Source organism: Anoplopoma fimbria, chromosome 13 (genome assembly GCF_027596085.1).
Source record: "Anoplopoma fimbria isolate UVic2021 breed Golden Eagle Sablefish chromosome 13, Afim_UVic_2022, whole genome shotgun sequence".
Classification (NCBI taxonomy): domain Eukaryota; kingdom Metazoa; phylum Chordata; class Actinopteri; order Perciformes; family Anoplopomatidae; genus Anoplopoma; species Anoplopoma fimbria.
In genome coordinates, this window is record NC_072461.1 from 8844146 (window position 1) to 8861254 (window position 17109).

Sequence of the window (17109 nt, forward strand, 5' to 3'; positions counted from 1 at the left end):
TAAATCTTTTAGTTTGCTGCTTTTCCCCCTCGTTATTCACTTTTATTTTCAGAGATTTTTTAGTGTCCTATATGAATACATGTTCTGTAATAATTCACTTCATAACTCATTGTTATTATTCATATTTAAAAAGTGCTTAATGAGTGAAATGACATGGCTTAAAATTCATGTCAAATATGTTTTAAGGAAATTGTTACAGAGAGAGAGAGAGAGAGAGTATAAGTTATTATATATTTGTGTTACTATTGTTCTCTATATTATTTACTACTTTTATTTATTTATGTCTTACTTTTGCCTTTTATTATCTAGCAGTCTTACTGGTGTGTATTCAGCCAGTATCAAATAAATACTTAAACACAAACCCTGCCAGAATAACATAACTTACTCCTTAGGTCTAATATAACATTGTTTGTACTTTCACAATTTTGTAGCCCTCAGACTTCCCCCCCTTTAAAAAAACAAGTCTTAATTTTCTTCATGGTGTCTAGCCTTACTGTTAGTTTAAATCGATACATCTCAGAGACGGATGTGTCAAACCCCTGAGCAAATAAAACATCTGCATGGCTAGATACCACTACAGGAAAATACTTTTTGTTTGTGTTATCTGACTCTTTAAGGCCAAATCATCTTTCTTAATTAACACTCACTGGATAACCAATACTTTAATTTAGACTGTTGGTCTGACAGTAATTCAAAAAAGTAACTGTTCCAATATTTTCTGACATTTTAGATAATAATAATAATCGTATATTTGATTAACCAGCAATAATGTTTAATTCCAGCCCTTTTAACAAGGTAAAAAAAAGACGAAATTTTACTTCTGTTAAAACAGTATTCCTTTCTGAAGTCTATTCACATTAAACTTATGTTTGTTTGTTAACTTACATGAGCCATTGTTCGGCTTTAGAGAGGCAAAAGCCAAAAAGGTTGAAAGCCAGTGATCTAGATTGAATAATTTAATACATTTTCATGCAGTATTTCACCTGATGATGGCGCCAGATACATGACAACCAAGAGATAAACAAGAGAAGCTGAACAAAACAGACAACTGTATTTATTATTGTTTCAAGTTATTTACATCTTACAAAATGTGGAATGTGGCCAGAATCAGAGTGAACAAATCTCTTCGACATTTTCTTTTCTTGGCATGTGAATTCAACAGCACTCACGAGTGCGTTTGGCTTTTAATTGCAGTGCAGGTGGCGTCAGTGTCTGGACAATGTGCTTTGTGAGTTTTGTGCTCAATATTAGGCAGTGCTTCGCTTTCTGAATAGCTGTAAATCACAAAAAAGAAAGAAACACCACCAAGGAATGTAAAAACAGAATCTCAGCAATAATGCCACAGAAATGTATGAAATTGAGATTTAGTTGCTTCCCAGATGAATTCACAGAACAACACCGAGGGCCTGCACTGCTCCATCCCTTCCCTTCAGATGAAGCAGCATCTCGGATACTTCACAGACTTTTATAAAAGATTCACCACAGCTGGACACATGAAACACTGTGCTGCAACCAAACCCTACTCTTAATATTTTAGAACAACAATTGCTGTTTTTTTTGTGTTAATTTAAAGTGCAATATCTTTAAAAAATAAAATAATAATAATAATATTTTGACAAAGAACGAAAATGTTACAGTTAAAGGCAGGACGTGTCAGTATCAGTTGCATGTATAGGCAAAAAAATCAACAGCTTGAGCTGCTTGTTCTAAGCAATATCATTAATTTAAGTCCCACTGATGATGCCTGAATCCATGTTTTGGATCACTTTTTTAACCAGTGTGACTTCAATTTATACCCGAGCACAAATCGTTAAAAAGTTTCAACTCTCAATTTGTTCTTGTGCTCGGTCGGGGATGTTGAAATATCACTGTTTGTGGCTCTGTCTCAAAATGTCTTGCCTGAAAGAATTTAGCTCAAGATTTAATGACCTCAGCCGATATTGACATTATTTCATATCAGTGGAAATAACACTCATACTTGCTTTGAGGGGACCAGTGCCTCTTACCCAGCACTGTCATCCTTAGAAACTCACTTGTCCACATCGTTGTGAAAAATGAAAACCCTTCTTCAGTGGAGACATTAAACTGACTCGAGGCAACAAGAGAAAGATGTGACAGAGCGGGGATGTTGAAGAGTGGCGGAGTGATGTGTGGGTGGCTGGAGATAATATCTCAGACACCACAAGGTGTCGTGTTGCCATCTCGGAGATGGTTGCTAGGCAACAGCATCCTTCAGTCTTTCTCCGGGGTAGTAACTAGGTTACCCCAACTTACTATCACCATGTTGGTGCTTTTGCTGTGTTTTTTCACAGCAAAACAGTGTCTCTCTTCCTGTTGGTCGCTGCCTTGTATCGGCTGGTTTGGCCTGGGTGCCGGCGTCCCACCCAGGCTGGCAGTGTTAGAGAAGTTACACCAGTTCATCCAGAAGAGTCCCTATGCTGTGGTGCTGCTCGGGGGGGCCAGCTATGGGTTTGTTGCACATGGGGCAGACGCAGCGCACCTCCAGCCACTTAACCAGACACCTTAGCAAAAGATCAAAGACAGTAGGGAATCTTTTACAAAGGGAAAGTAACAATATAACATTATAAAAAACTTTTATGAGTAAAGGTGGTGATTTTACATGAGTAAAAACAGCTAAATGTACCTCTAACAGTATGAGTGTACAACTTTCAGAAACATTTTTATGTTTTAGCTGGTTGGCTCGTAGCTAATTAACAATATACTGTGGGGTCATTTTATCTATAACAATGGTGTTTTTTTTATTTTGTAAGTAAAGTACAAGTTCCTCAAAACTGGAAGTGAGTGAATGTACGTGGTTTACTTTTCAGTGCTGTCTGTGCATGAGCATGTGAGAGCCCTGAATTAATATGAAGGTTTGGTGAAAATTAATTAATGAATGAGACTCTTGTCTCAAGTTTTTCCTTTATTACTCTGAGTGACTTTCTTATTTCAATTTTTTCCCCGCGCTGTACAAGTACCTCCATACACAGTTCTGAAATCTGATTTTCCTGCCCACATTCCTTCAGCCAATCTTTCTTACTGCTACGGCACAACGTACCACCTCTAGGATGTTCAGGGAGATTCAACTGATGGTTCCAATCAACCACCTGCCGGCTTTACCACTACCACCACCAGTGTCTAGACTCCAGGGGGAGCCTTTCCTGTGTCGTCTTTATAAGGGCCGAAGCTTAGAGAGGAAGCTTTAGGGCACTTGAGTCCAATCACTTGAGTTTTTCTTTATCATTTTTATACACTTCAAATTGATCTTACCTTGTGAAACTGCAGTTTGAGAGCGACAGTCTAAACTGGCCTCTAGTTTCCAAACAATCTGGAAGACCATATTAATGCTTACTCTATTAGATATTTTCTCTCTGTCTCCCTCCCTTTCCTGCCTCCAACTCAATCAACTGCCTGAGGGCCTTTGAGGGTTTTTCTGTTAAAACAGTTAGTTTGCCACAATCTCTGTGATCCACATGTCAATTCAAGTTTTCCAGTTGTGCACACTAAGTCGGATATATCCACGTGCCGTCTACCCGGTGCATGCTGGGATACGCTATTGCCCTGATCACTCCTCCCTGTAATGCTGTGATTTAGTCATGAATGAATCAACCAAAACCGTCTGTGTATCAGATCAAACACGGTCATTTTCATTTTAACGAGTCCATGCTGGTGTAGAGAGAAAAAGAGATGCTCCACCGTGCTCTCCTGTACTCACTTCCTGTGGAAAGCATGTTGGCATGGCAACACTCCCAGCTCGTCTTTCACTTTGAAGTCCTCCAGACACACGGCGCACGTCTGCTGCGTGAGTGACAGACAGGGCAGAGTGAGGACAGTTGTTTAATGAAATTATCCGTCATCATTTTTGTTTTATATTTTAAAGCATTTCAAGTTGTTAATTTCAATTGTGCATGAAAATCACATCCTTACCCCATGAAGATTCAACTTTTTTGGATCTCCTTTTAAAACCACCTGCAATAAAAAAAAAAAAACATGTTTAAGAGAGATTTATTTATTTATTTATTATTATTCTGACCTAAAGGGTGCATAAATATTAACGTCATGTTATACCTCTCTGTATCCGAACCGCTCACTCTGGGCTTGGTGTCGTAGTTTGCTGTGGATGAATAGAGAAACACATTAATAAATAACTTTGTTTACAACCTGTATAGCTGTAATTACGACCATTCTTTGATGTACTTCTTGTTTAAATTGTTGGAAGGACTCAGAACCTTTACCAACTAAGTACAATACAACAGTTAAATGCTATTTACACATGAAAGCATTATTATTATATTAATAATAATTAAATAATATTATTTTAAATAATATAGCACTCATAAGGGCCATTATTCTGCATGATGAGTACATTACTTTTGTACATTTTTCACTCATCTTGCAGAGTGTAAGCAGCAATTTATTGTTGCTGCTGGTCGCATTGAGCTCATTGTAACTACTTCCATGAGTCTATTAGGAGATAAAGATGTCTGTATTTATTCTCAGCTGAGTTTAACAGCAGGTTTTTGATTCAGGCTGAGGTTTTACATTTTTGTGGTTACATTATAGGACTGCGTAGAACAGAAGCAGGGGAAGCTTTGATAATTAACTGTCTTTTCAAAGAGCTACACATGCAGGAACAAATACATGTTCCTCTGCAAGCACTTGCGCACATTGTTCACAAGCTGAACACGCAAATGCTAACACACACACTTCTATGCACATACATACACAAACACAGTTAATGAGTACCGTGTGTCTTTGAATCCCTGCACCGCCCTCGTAACCAACAATAGAGAGCAGATCTTTATCACTTGGCGAGCTGCGTCGGTTCAGGCGGTTATTTTTGGCCTCTTGCTTTTACACAACTAAACATAGATTCAAATGTCTATCACTGTCTGTGATTTGAGCCTGAAACTAAATGCAGTGACAGCGTGTGTGATGAAAGATGAATGTTTGTTTTTCATCTGATTCCCCATCAAGAAAAAAAAAATAAGAATTAAAGTCAGGAAATGGCTGTTATTTGCTGTGTTTGTCACTTGGTTTATTGTTTACGCTGATTGCTGCTAACAATCTTCCACGCAGAACAATGTGAGGATACACGTTGTACATGTGTTGCGGTTTCCCATGCTGGAGAATGATGTGAAGTGGGTGAAAAGGTGGACATGACTGAGATTTCAGTGCTTTTAGTTCAGCTATTGTGCCCAGTCTGAAAGAATAGAAAAAAAACCCTCATATAGCTACTGCTGACCTGTTCTTATTGTGTGAAGTAACAATGAATGTGAACAAGAGGTGCAGACAACTACAAACAAACTACTGCTTTTCCTTAGAAGGAAAGCATTTTAATGGACAACATTCTAGCACATCACACACTGTCATTTAATTAGATAACAATATTAGCCAAGCAAAGATTTGCTGCTAATGTGACTGCTTATAATATGCAATCTTGCAATTAATTTGTTTCCTACTTTGAGATTTTTAGAGACAAACTTTTATAAGACAAACGTCTCTCCTTAGAAAGAAACTTTTTTTAACAGATGTGACCAACTTAACAGATGTCTCTCTCTCTCTTCTGATAGGCTGATGACTCTCTGTGTTCACATGCGATGGAGGATGACCTCCAGTCAGCTCTTTCTCTGCTGATTATCTGCAGGTAAGATGTCATCGGTATGTATGACCATGTACACCGTCATATTACTGCAGGGGGATTTCTGAGGCATTTTTGATTATTAGAAGTTTGACTGGGCACAGACATGTTTCCTGTTGTTCGTTAATGAACAACTGTGTTGAGCTTTGAAAGCTGGTTTTGGACCTTCAGGGGATTTCACAGGTCGAGTCTCAAGGATCACTGATGGCAAATTAAATGATTCAGTAGGATATGGCAGCTTAATATCTCTACGCTTAGTAACTGTATTGCAGTGGTGGAAGAAGTATATCTTGTACTTCAAAGTCCTACATTTAATATTTCACTTAAAAGTAAAATCACAACTGTTCTATCAGCAAAATAAAGTATTAAAGTTAAAATACTTTGGTATTGGAGCAAGATCCCTTTCACAGGGTTAGTGGAACAAATTGTTATATTTTATTAATTCATCATGTGTTTTGTTTGAAAAATCCTCTGAAAAGTTATCCGAAGAATGTTGTGCATTATTTCCCTCTGAAATGCATTGTATAAAGTATAAAGTAGCATAACATTGAAATACACAACTGGAGCAAAAGTAACCCAAAATTGTACTTGAATGCAGTACTTAAGTAAATGTTGATGCTGAAAACACTGAACACAGATCTGCTGCTGTTAGAGCACATTGGGGCATAATTAAGATGTGATATTTTTGGCGTTTGCTTTCGGCACCCTTGTGGTTTTGCACTGTTGTACATTGCGGGTACTGATGTGTACACCCCCAGTTTGTGCCGCTATTAGAACAGCAACGGTTTGATTATGAAGGCTGAAAACATATAATTGCCTTTTGCTTTGTATGATTAAAAAGGAAATCTCACATAGATGAATAGTGACAGATTTTTAAGTCACCCTGATGTTAAAATCAAACACTCCAAAATCCCAGACATACAGGATTTAGAGAGAGCCTGTCTGAGTGTATAATAGGCAGCCTGCCCCCAACAGAGAATGGCATTCATCACTCAGTATTCATCTGATGAATCACCCCGGTCTATAAATGAATTCACAATCACACTCCTACCCAAGACTACCTTCAGCATGTTAATGGGATCCAAAAGGAAGTGACTCATTGGTTATGATTCACAGGCAAGTGCTTCAAGAGAAAGGGGAAGGAGCCGAGCTTGTCTGACCGAGTTGATGGTCAATTTAGTGCCGAGCCCAGGCCAAACAAAACATTAATGATTACAGAAATATGCCAGTAAGGTTTTCTTTTTCTCTGGGTGAAAACTACAATGTAAAAGTATCCAAGAGATTTAAAACTTCTCAAAATTGAAGCCTGTTTTTTGACTTTTTAAAGATTTCCTTCAGGTTTGCCTGAATGTTGAAACAAAGGAATTCATGTTTGTCAAATAAATTTTCTCAGCAAACTCATGAGTTAACTCAAGTTGTTTGCTGCTTAACATTATGTTATCTAACTTTGCGAGATACATTTCTATAAAAATATTGAGGTTGTATTGTTCGTCTTGGTGTTGAGTTTGTGTGACTTTTTTAAACATAATGAATGCATGCTATCGGATCCTGATGATCGTCTCCGGCGTACACAATTCACTTCTCTTAGCTCTGCAGATCGACCCTTCTCGAAATATCTGGCTTCTCAGCTGCTAAAAATGCCACTTTGAATATACTCATAGTAACAATACTGTAATTGGCCTATGACATTTTCTTGTGGTGATGTTCTTCTGTCAACTGTTGTTTTGACGTCAAGAGTAAACTATGTTTAAAAGGTATTTAGAAGTTGGTTAGAGTGTTGGCACAGTCATCTATTCTACCTGGTGCTGCTGTGGGAATTAATTATATGTAATTATAGAAATAGAATGAACTGCACAGGAGGGAAAATGCACAAAATTGAGCAAAAGGCGTCAGATAACTACTGGATACCAGCTACCAACTGTTAGTGACGTGCATTTGTATTCTGATTGCTCAGTATGTCTCCAACCGACAGACAAGTTTGTTTTGTTACATTTCGAGAAGATCCAATTCAAAATCATACACAACAACAAAAATGGCACATTATGAGATGTCAGATAAAGTTCCAAATTTAAATGCTCAGTCATCCAAAGATTAAAAAACAGACCCTTGGCAGGTGTTGGCGTTTCCTTATGAGATTTTGTACACCGCAGACGTTCATGTGTGATGTTTTCGTGTACTCCCACTGTGTGCTATTCATGTCGAGGTTATTCTGAGTCTCTGCAGTTTTCCTCGCTGCTGTCCTCACACATTGTGGCGGGCAGCTTCCTGTTGCCTCATATCCCGCCCTTCAGACACAAACGTCCATTCAGCTCATCAGGGAGTTTAGTCAACAGCGGGAGAGGTCACCCTGTTCCTCTTTTCTTCCCCCTTCCTCCTTCCCCCCCTCGCTGTTTCTGGCCTACACACACATCACTTTGGTCTAGACTGATATATCTCAACAATTATTAGAAGGATTGCCATGACAGTTTGTACATGTAATCGTGTCCCCCAGAGGATGAATCCTATTTACTTTGTGATTTCCTGATGTTTCCTCTAGCGGCATCATCAGGTCAAAATTAAACTTTGTCTAAAACTTTTTTTTTTAGGATCAAATACCTACAACCTGACATTCCCATCAGCCTGAGCTGTGCTTTGTGTAACATGCAAGTTAGCAATTTTTACCATCTAACGCCCTATATGCGATGGTGAACACGATAAGCATTGTACCTTTTAATCCGCATGTTAGCATCATCCTTGTGAGCATGTTAGCATGCTGACGTTAGCATTAACACACAATTCACAAAGCCTAAACAAGTGTTGTTTTGTCCTGTCACACTGGTTTGTTTTCGTAGCTTGGTAAACTTTAGCCGTGGTAAATACTTCACACTTGGCACTTCAATGCAACCTTCTTCTTTTTCTCCTTCCTCTTCTCCTCCTTCTATGGCCGACTACAAACCAACTTTGGAGGTGTACCTCTCCTCATACTGTACCGGAGTGTTTAACATCATAGCTTTATGACAGATGTGAGCTGCCTGATTGGATAGTGGCTGTAAAATGGTGTATAAAGCCATTTAATTTCCTATAAATTCTAAACAATTAAAGCACCCCGTTATTTTAGCTGCTTACTGTTCCTCCCTCCAGCAATAGTAGACTTGTTTCAAAGAAGAATAGCTGCTAAGAAAACTGTAATTCTCGTAATTGGAGATGCACATTTTCCTATAAACTCTTCACAATACAAGTGCCCCGTTTTTTTGTTATTTAAAAGCTTTTATTATGGAGCAGCAAAATTAGGAAATGTTTGGTTTTCATCAGAAGTCACTTAACAAGACTGGCAGCAGGTCTCAGCTGCGCTCCAGCCCGGGTGTTCCTCCTCTCTTAGCTTTGCTCTCTCAGTAGAGTAACTCAATGTGATGGGAAGATGATGGAGACCTACGTGTGATAAACTGTTTGGATTGTGCCCAAATACTGTCCACTCCTCAGTGAGATCTGACCTCAATGTGACCAAGGCCTCATCGGCATGTGGTCTGGCTGATCGGACCCTAACGCAAGCAAAATCCTATCTCAGAGCGTACAGACTTGTCAGTTAATCCATCCTGGCATAATCGGATGAAAGAAAGTTGCATTGCAGTCGTACAGAACATACACACAAGAGACCCTTTAGAGGAAGTGGTCTCAGTCCGTTCACAAACCATTGTGTAACTATTTGTTTGTGGGGAGAACATGATCCAGCCTCGATCAACACAACTACAGTACAAGGCGTACCCTGTAAATTTGGGCTCAACAGGTCTCGCAGTAACAGGTGATGCATTTCAGTTTGCTTGATTTGCTTTTTGCGTGGATAGAAACCGAACCAAGAGGAAGTTAACCGACTCGTCCACAGATTCGAATCAGAGCAAAGGATATATAAGTCTGAAAATAGCCTTAGTCTTGTTGGGTTTTTTTTCATACATTTAAATCCCATATTTCTGTTTCCGTCGACCCTCACCTGATGAAGTAACAGCAGAAGATGAGACTCAGGATGAAGACAAAGATGCCTGTCCCAAAGATGACCATGTAGATGTTGAGAGGCAGGTCCTGGAAGGTGATGGGCGGCATGGTGCAAGACTTGTTGGAGTAAACCAGTCCCAGACCACAGAAGCACCCTGAACAAAGATGGGGGGAAGATTTAAGACACATTTACATGAAGACGTAAGCTAGAAAAAACAGAAACATGACGACCTGAAACTGCTACAAGCAAGAATATATCTCAAAACACAACTGAATGCAACTGTACACACATTTAAAGTACTCTACTAATCATCGTTAGCTGAGGGTCAGCTGTGTCCTCCTCTAATGGGAGTCAGAAATTGAAGCTTTACACACACACACATGCACAGACACAAAGGCTGAGGAAAAGAGGTAGAGAAAGAAAACCACTGCACTCTCCTGCGATGGCAAATGAGGCCTTTTCAAAGTGATACTTCAACAAGTAAAACACTCTTAATGCGGTATCCAAGCAACATGGCTGTATCTCTTATAACACCACAGAGCCACACTTTTTTGTCTGATAACAGGTCAGTGTAATATAAAGGCTTGAAAGTGGACAGACGACAGCAGCTAGCTACAGATGAAAAAGATTATATTTGCTCATCCATCTTTTGTGGAATTAAAATGTAATGTATTTTTTAAGAGACTGATGAAATCTAGTTCATTAGTTTTAAGACACTCAACAAACTCCACACTCTTGAGATTCAGCGAGTGCAATTTCATTAAAATGGAAATAAAGGTAATCTGTATTCTTGTAGAATCATTCATTGAAACTAACAATGACTGTTTTCATGTCTTGAACTGAGTGCTTTTAGGAAGAACTCCGCAGCTTGCTCCGATCCAAACAGATGGTATTTCCATTAAGGGTGCCCCCCCCCCTCACCCCCCTTGTGTTGTCCTTCTTGCTGTGACGCTACACTGCTGTGTGTGTTTGTTTTACCATGAAATAGATTATCACTGTAGCACGGCTATTTGGAGTCAAGGTCAGGTAGATAGGCGGGGGAAGGGCAGGATGGAGGACAAATGTGGCCGTGACTATTGGGCATGTTGCACTACGCGTGCAGTTTACAGCATTTCACCGGGTATGTTTCTTATGTTATTTATTATGTATATATTAATCGAGAACCACGAATTCCCAGATTTCAAGGGAGAAACTAACGCAGAGAAACAGTTGTAGGTTAGATAGACAGAGAAACAGAGAGCACACTTGTGTGTTTTGTTTGTCTGCATGAGTAATGAGGAGTCAGTATCTGCATGTGAGAGGGAGCTTTGTGAGATCGGGGTCACACTAACCCAGTGAGTGATAGGGACTCGAAGCTAACACAGGACTCATCACAGTCTGCTGATATGAACCTCTCCACATTAGAACAGGAAGAGGAGGAAGTGTGCCGCAGAGGGCCGAGAGAATCTGCAGGTTTTCATTTTGAACACTACAGCGGCTGAATTACTTAAAGAATTGCTGTATATTGTTTAATCATAATAGAGAAATCCAGACTCTTCCAGGCGACACGCCAGCAACTAATCTCATGGTAGAAACAAACTGTACTGTATGAAATGACACAGTTAAGAGCCAGAAACATTCACCAGTTACTCCTTTTTGTGTTTTGTATTAGTTGCATGTTCTTCCTGTTTCTGGGCTCCAGTTTCATCCAACAGTCCAAAGGCATGTGAATGTGTCTGTCTATGTGTACTGGTCCTAAGACTGACTGGCACCCTTTCCACTGTGGGACGGATGGATGAATGGTTAGATGGACAAATGGGCAGATGTATTTGCGGACGGACGGACGGATGGATGAATGGATGGATTGGCGAAAAAACATCAATGATAACGTTTTTGGACGGTTGAACAGATAGATTAATGGATGAATGAGTAGATGGACGGATTACTGTGGGCAGACAAACTGATGGATAGAAGGACTGATGAATGTACGGATGAAACGATACATGGGAAGACGGACCGAGGGATGTATAGACTCATGAAAACAAAGGATGGATGAATGAAGGACAAACGGATGGATGGATGGACAAATTGGGGGATGGAAAAACAAATGAATATATATGTGTGAATGAACAGATGGAACGAACTGATGGATGGTTGGATGGAGACCTTTACCAGTTTCATACCCCTGTGATGGGTATTGTTTTCTTGTGGAACCGTTTTTTTTTTTTTTTTATAGATCGTGGTATTTCTAGTCCGTCCTGCAGACAAAGTGACACGTTGACATTTCTATTTGACATTTATCCCGCCTCACAGTGAAAATTGCAGTGTGAGAGGATCAATACTTTGCGCCTCGTAGTTTCACTCACTCTGTATGAGCAGTGATGCTCCATTTATCAAGGCTCGTGGTTGCTGCACATTCAAGTTCCACGGCTAAATGACTTCACTCAGCGAGAGACGATCACTACCAGAGACCTCAACGTTTGTAAATTAAACATGTGCAGGGCCGCATAGCCAGGATCTTACAAATCAAGAGGTCAGCAGTCAAAACTCTGACTCTCTTAAGAACATTTTGAATAGCCACCAACCAAACTCTGTTAAATATTTCAGTTATTAAAGAGAAAACACAAAATAGCACATTCCACACTGTTTAATTATATTTTCTGTAAATCTAATCCTGCTACATTTTGGTCAAAATGTCATTCCAAAGCCTTTTTTCTTAACTGTAATGTTTGGTTTGTTACTAGTTACTTTGCAAGAGTCATAGTGTACATTTAAAAAACAAATGATGAGCTTAAAAAATAAAATACATTGTTCAATAAACCAGTTGTTCTGTGAGGTGCTAACAGTATCCCCAAAAGAGATGGTTTCATTGAAATAACTATTGGAGACCAAAGAGGTAAAATCATCCAATATTTCAAAAAAAATGCACAGAAAATTAGCTTCACTTTGAACATCTACACAGCTCTGTAATAAAAACCTAATAATGTTATATAATAATATATCAGTCACAGGGGCATTTTTTTCTGCAGAATGAGTACTTTTACTTTTGATACTAGTACAGAGTGCTGATAATATTTTTTGGGAAAGGAAAATGTCCCCCCAAAAAATATTATCAGCACTCTGTACTAGTGCCAGTAAGTCCCTACTCTTGCCTAAAAACAGTCCGATGTTATATATTTAATCAGAATCAACATGCATAGCATATCGATATACAACTGTTAAACTCCATGGTGTCAGCTCCTCCATATTCAAATATCACTGAGTACACATGATCATGCACTCAAACAAACAAATACGTAGAAGTAGACATCATTTTCTCCATCTTTTCATTGTGTCAAACAATGCTTCACAAAGATCTCCAGCAGACAAAGAGACACAGTGGGAGGGGTGGTGGGGGAGAGAGAGCACATGTTCCTGTATTCATGTCACTGCACAGCTGATGGCACAAATCACCTGTGAAGCTGCTGCAGACTCGCAAACCAAGTCTGGGTCATTTGTATTCAGGTGCGTGCGTGCGTGCGTGTGCGTGCGCGTTTGTGTGTTTTATGTCCCAACTGTCTGTCTGTCGGTATGGATGGGTGTTCACGTCTTCCTCCTCCACCTTTGTATGCATGGAGAGCAGACAGCTATATGTGCTATTTTGCTTTGGGTGGAGCCCCGCATGACCACTGACCTATATATTGGCGCACTCAGGAGGCGCCCGTTGCCATGGCGCCAAGAGTAGCAGATGCCAGGGAAAAAGGGATGAAGGCTAGCTGTAACAAAAAAAGTTCTCATTTTGAGAGAATCCGAGTCGGCCGTTTTGATTTCAGCCGCCAGACAGATTCTCGTGATGTTGTTCATAAAGGTATGGGAAAGTCCCTCCGTGATTTGACAGAGTTGTAAAATACGTTGACTATGGCAGCTTCCCTGCCAGCTCCTACGAGATGCCTGCTAGGGTTTTGTCCTATATACGCTGCGTTCACACAAAGCTGCTTTTGCCGCCGCTGCTGCTCGCATTAAAGACAGAACTTCCCATCAAATATTCAACAGTTCACATGGGGGGGAAACACTCAAGCCTGCATGCATGACTGCTGCTGCTGCTGAATAAGAGGAAGAAGAAGAAGAACAGAGAAGATAGGGCCCGAATCTCCCTTTCACATGCATGAAAGTGTTACATGTGTCATGCATAAACACTGTAGGCCTGATCACAGAAACACAGAGCTGAGCTGTGAGGCTGCCGTCATTTTCCAGCAGAATGTCACCCTTTGATACTGTGTGTCTGTTTGTGTGTGTGTGTGTGTGCGTATGTGTGTGTGAGTGCGTGCTATTTCCACTATGAATAGCAGTGTAGTTGAGCAGCACAAAGGGAGTAATTGTTCTTGTCTGAACACCGCCAACAGTCCACCGAGGAGGCTGCTGTGGCTGCTGCTCTAAAATAGGCATAGCCAGAGGTAAAAAAAAAAAAGACAACTAATCCATCATCTTCACCAGGTTTCAACGTGACAACGAAGCACTGACGCACCAGTCCACAGCCATGAACGGGTTCATTTTGTTTCAAGCATGACAGATGCGATTCTGAACGCAAACGGCAGCTTTCAAACAAGACACAGAAAGTTACTCAGACTTTTTTGGCTTTTGAAGATAATTGGTTGAGACCGTGAGGAGTGTAAGTAAGAGGCTGCAGATAGTCAGTCAGTGTAAACAAGATTACACAGAGAGGCAAAATGTCACACAGAGAGCACAAAGACCGGCCTTGTATGGTTCTCAACTGGAATTAATTAAAATGGGAATAAAGGATTCTATTGATTAGGCCTATTCTACCAATCAATACACAAGTTGATTAAACATTAAGCTAATTGCTGTTTTAACATCATTCAAAAAAGGTATATCAGCTATTTAAAGAATATTATACAACATTATATGGTAACTTAAATATAATCAGAAATTGGGTAACACTTTCTTTATCTATTAATCTGTAAAATATATTTTCCACAGCACAAGGTGACTTATTCAATCAGCCTATTTTACCTGACCAATCGTCCAAAATATAGAGATGTCCAGTTTACTCTTATATATGACAAAGAAAAGATTCAAATCCTCACATTTGAGGAGCCAGTTTTGCATGAAAAACGACAAATGGATAATAAATTACAGAATAGTTGCTGTTATTAGTTAATCGATTCATCGCCTAATGGTTGCAGCTCTAATAACGAAGTTATAGGCAGATATAAACTAAATAAATAAAGTGTTTATTACTTTACAGTACGTGTCAGCTATTATTACTTCTCATATCAAGACATTTTATACAGTTTTACTATATTGGCATTTAAAATCCTGTGGGCCTCCACCTATGGGTGCTCACAGAAGGAGTTCAAGTTGTTGACAAATACATTAATAAACACTGATACTGTATACAAGACTTCCTATAACTATATCACAGTGCGTTTTAAACCATTTATGACATGTTGACAAACTGCTTGTGAAATAAAGTGCAGAACTATTTTATGTCACTGTTAAGCACAACAAAGCTAAATAGGAGTCATTTTGATTTCTTTTTTTTAAGTGTTAGGTTGCAACACTTTTTTTTTCTTTTTTTTTTCTCACAATAGAACTGTCTAAATGTAAGAAAACACTGGAGTGATTAGGAGACTGTTATCTAGCTCTATGATATTCCTGCTGCGAGAGACTGACAGGCTGTACTGCATATTATCTCAGAGGCCTAACAATATAAAGAGACTGCTCACCGTTACACCACTGAAATGGGTGCATCAATGCACCAGAGGGAGTCCTTGCCGGCGGGATCCGATTCGTGTTTACCAACAAGCCGCAGCCGCCCGTGCAGATGGATGACCGCAATAAAGTGCCCCGAGTAGAGCCAGTGACTGTCTACCAGCAGTGTGACCGAGACAATGGCACCTGTAAAAAAAAAAAAAAAAAAAAAAAGACTAATAAAAAGGTGGATAAAAAAAACAAAACGTTTTTTTGTCGAAAGTTGAAGCGGGGTTAGCCTATGTCACATTGTTTGGTTCATCTCTTTAGACTGAAAACAATAGATAAAATGGTGATGTGGATTCCCCCCTTGTTCTTCTTCTCCTCGCTAGGGCTGTTTCGACTCCGTTATTATTAATAGACGGCATAACACTGACCAGCAGCAGCATCTGTGTGAGAAACTAGAGCACTGGCTGGATTTACCTAGTCCCGCCCCCTGCAGAAGCGTACTGACGTGCTGGGGGACCAATCGTCAGGCTTCCTGGGGTCGGCGCGTGTTGTGACGGCCTGGCTGGACGGGCTGCGTGCGTTCTGCCATCATATCTCCTGTTTTTCAGGCTAATTAATTGCCAAGACTTAAAGAATACTGAGTTTGCGAGTCCAAGTCGTCTCTGCTACAGGACGGGATTACCGCTCTATGTGGGCCTTGGGGCAAAAATTAGGCTACTCGTGGGCCCCTATGGACCCCCACCTTTCTCCCATTTGTTTTATATAATTATTTTTGCTGTGGTGTAATCTGAATATTTTGTGGGTTTTTTGGAATGTTATTTGGACAAGCTCTGAAATTATGATAGCCATGTTTCATAATTGTGCCGCTAGTTCTGAGACCAAACAACAAGATGAGATAATACTAATACTATTTAATTATTAAATGGTTAATGGACTAGCATTTTTATAGTGCCTCTCACATTCACAGCCATTCACAGTGAATGGCATAGCAATCGGGAGCAATTTTGGCTTAAGTGTCTTGCCCGAGGACACTTCGGCACAGACTGGATGAGCTGGGGATTGAACCTCCGATCTTCGGTAACCCAGCTCTATCTCGAAGCCACATCCTGCAGGAACGAGTCCTAAAACCTGGAACTTTGTTAGCATTTTTGTTCGTGCAGTTTCCGTGTCTTGAAGTCAATGCTTGTTTTTTTAAGGTGTTTTGTTAGTCGCCTGAGATATGGTCTGTGGCTAAAAAACTTTTTGTGCTACGATATGAAATATGTCGCTAAATACCCCTCTAATACAGTTTGAAGCTTTTATGTGTCTTTTAAAAGGCGGTTGCTAATTGAGACCATAAAACGTGATCCCGCCGACCAGTCCTGTGTGTAATTGCGATCAGACAATATTATAATAACACCTCAGCTATTGCGGTCCATTGGCGGCCCTAGTGGCACGATTGAAGATTGCAAACTTATTGTTTCTAACCTTGAGATGTTTCTTGATTAGCTATATGTCTAAAAATAATGTGATGTTCTTGGTGAGCTAGTTCATTAAGCTGGACAGATAATAAGTTCTAAGCTAACGTGTAACTCTAAGTGAATAATGTTAAAATGTATTTTTATTGAGTTATTTGTAGTATGTGAGGATCTTGTGTGAGCCGAGAAAACACAAGTGTACCGTTGCCATGGACAACTAAATGATTAATCTGCAAAAAAAAATTTGTTGAGTTTATAATATTATTAGTTGCCCCAGTCGCAGTCATCCCATAGGCTCCTGGTCTTCATCATCATCACAGCTCACTGGAATTTTGCCGCCATCATCTTCTTCAGTCATCTTCTCA

The 17109-nt window shown here is 39.8% G+C and overlaps 1 protein-coding gene across 2 annotated transcripts; it reads right to left on the reverse strand.

Moving 5' to 3' along the window:
* Window positions 1-1040: 1040 nt before the first annotated feature.
* Window positions 1041-16024, reverse strand: rnf122 (ring finger protein 122). 2 transcript variants are annotated; one of them, XM_054610603.1, is made up of 6 exons: window positions 15314-16024; window positions 9606-9762; window positions 4069-4114; window positions 3928-3969; window positions 3716-3795; window positions 1041-2522 (listed from the first exon to the last, which is right to left on the reverse strand). In XM_054610603.1, the coding sequence occupies exons 1-6, from the start codon at window positions 15336-15338 to the stop codon at window positions 2408-2410; spliced, it is 465 nt and encodes a 154-aa protein (XP_054466578.1). In that variant the 5' UTR covers window positions 15339-16024; the 3' UTR covers window positions 1041-2407. The 2 variants fall into 2 exon arrangements, with proteins under 2 accessions (XP_054466578.1, XP_054466577.1); XM_054610602.1 differs by having other exon boundaries at window positions 3716-3798.
* Window positions 16025-17109: the final 1085 nt, after the last annotated feature.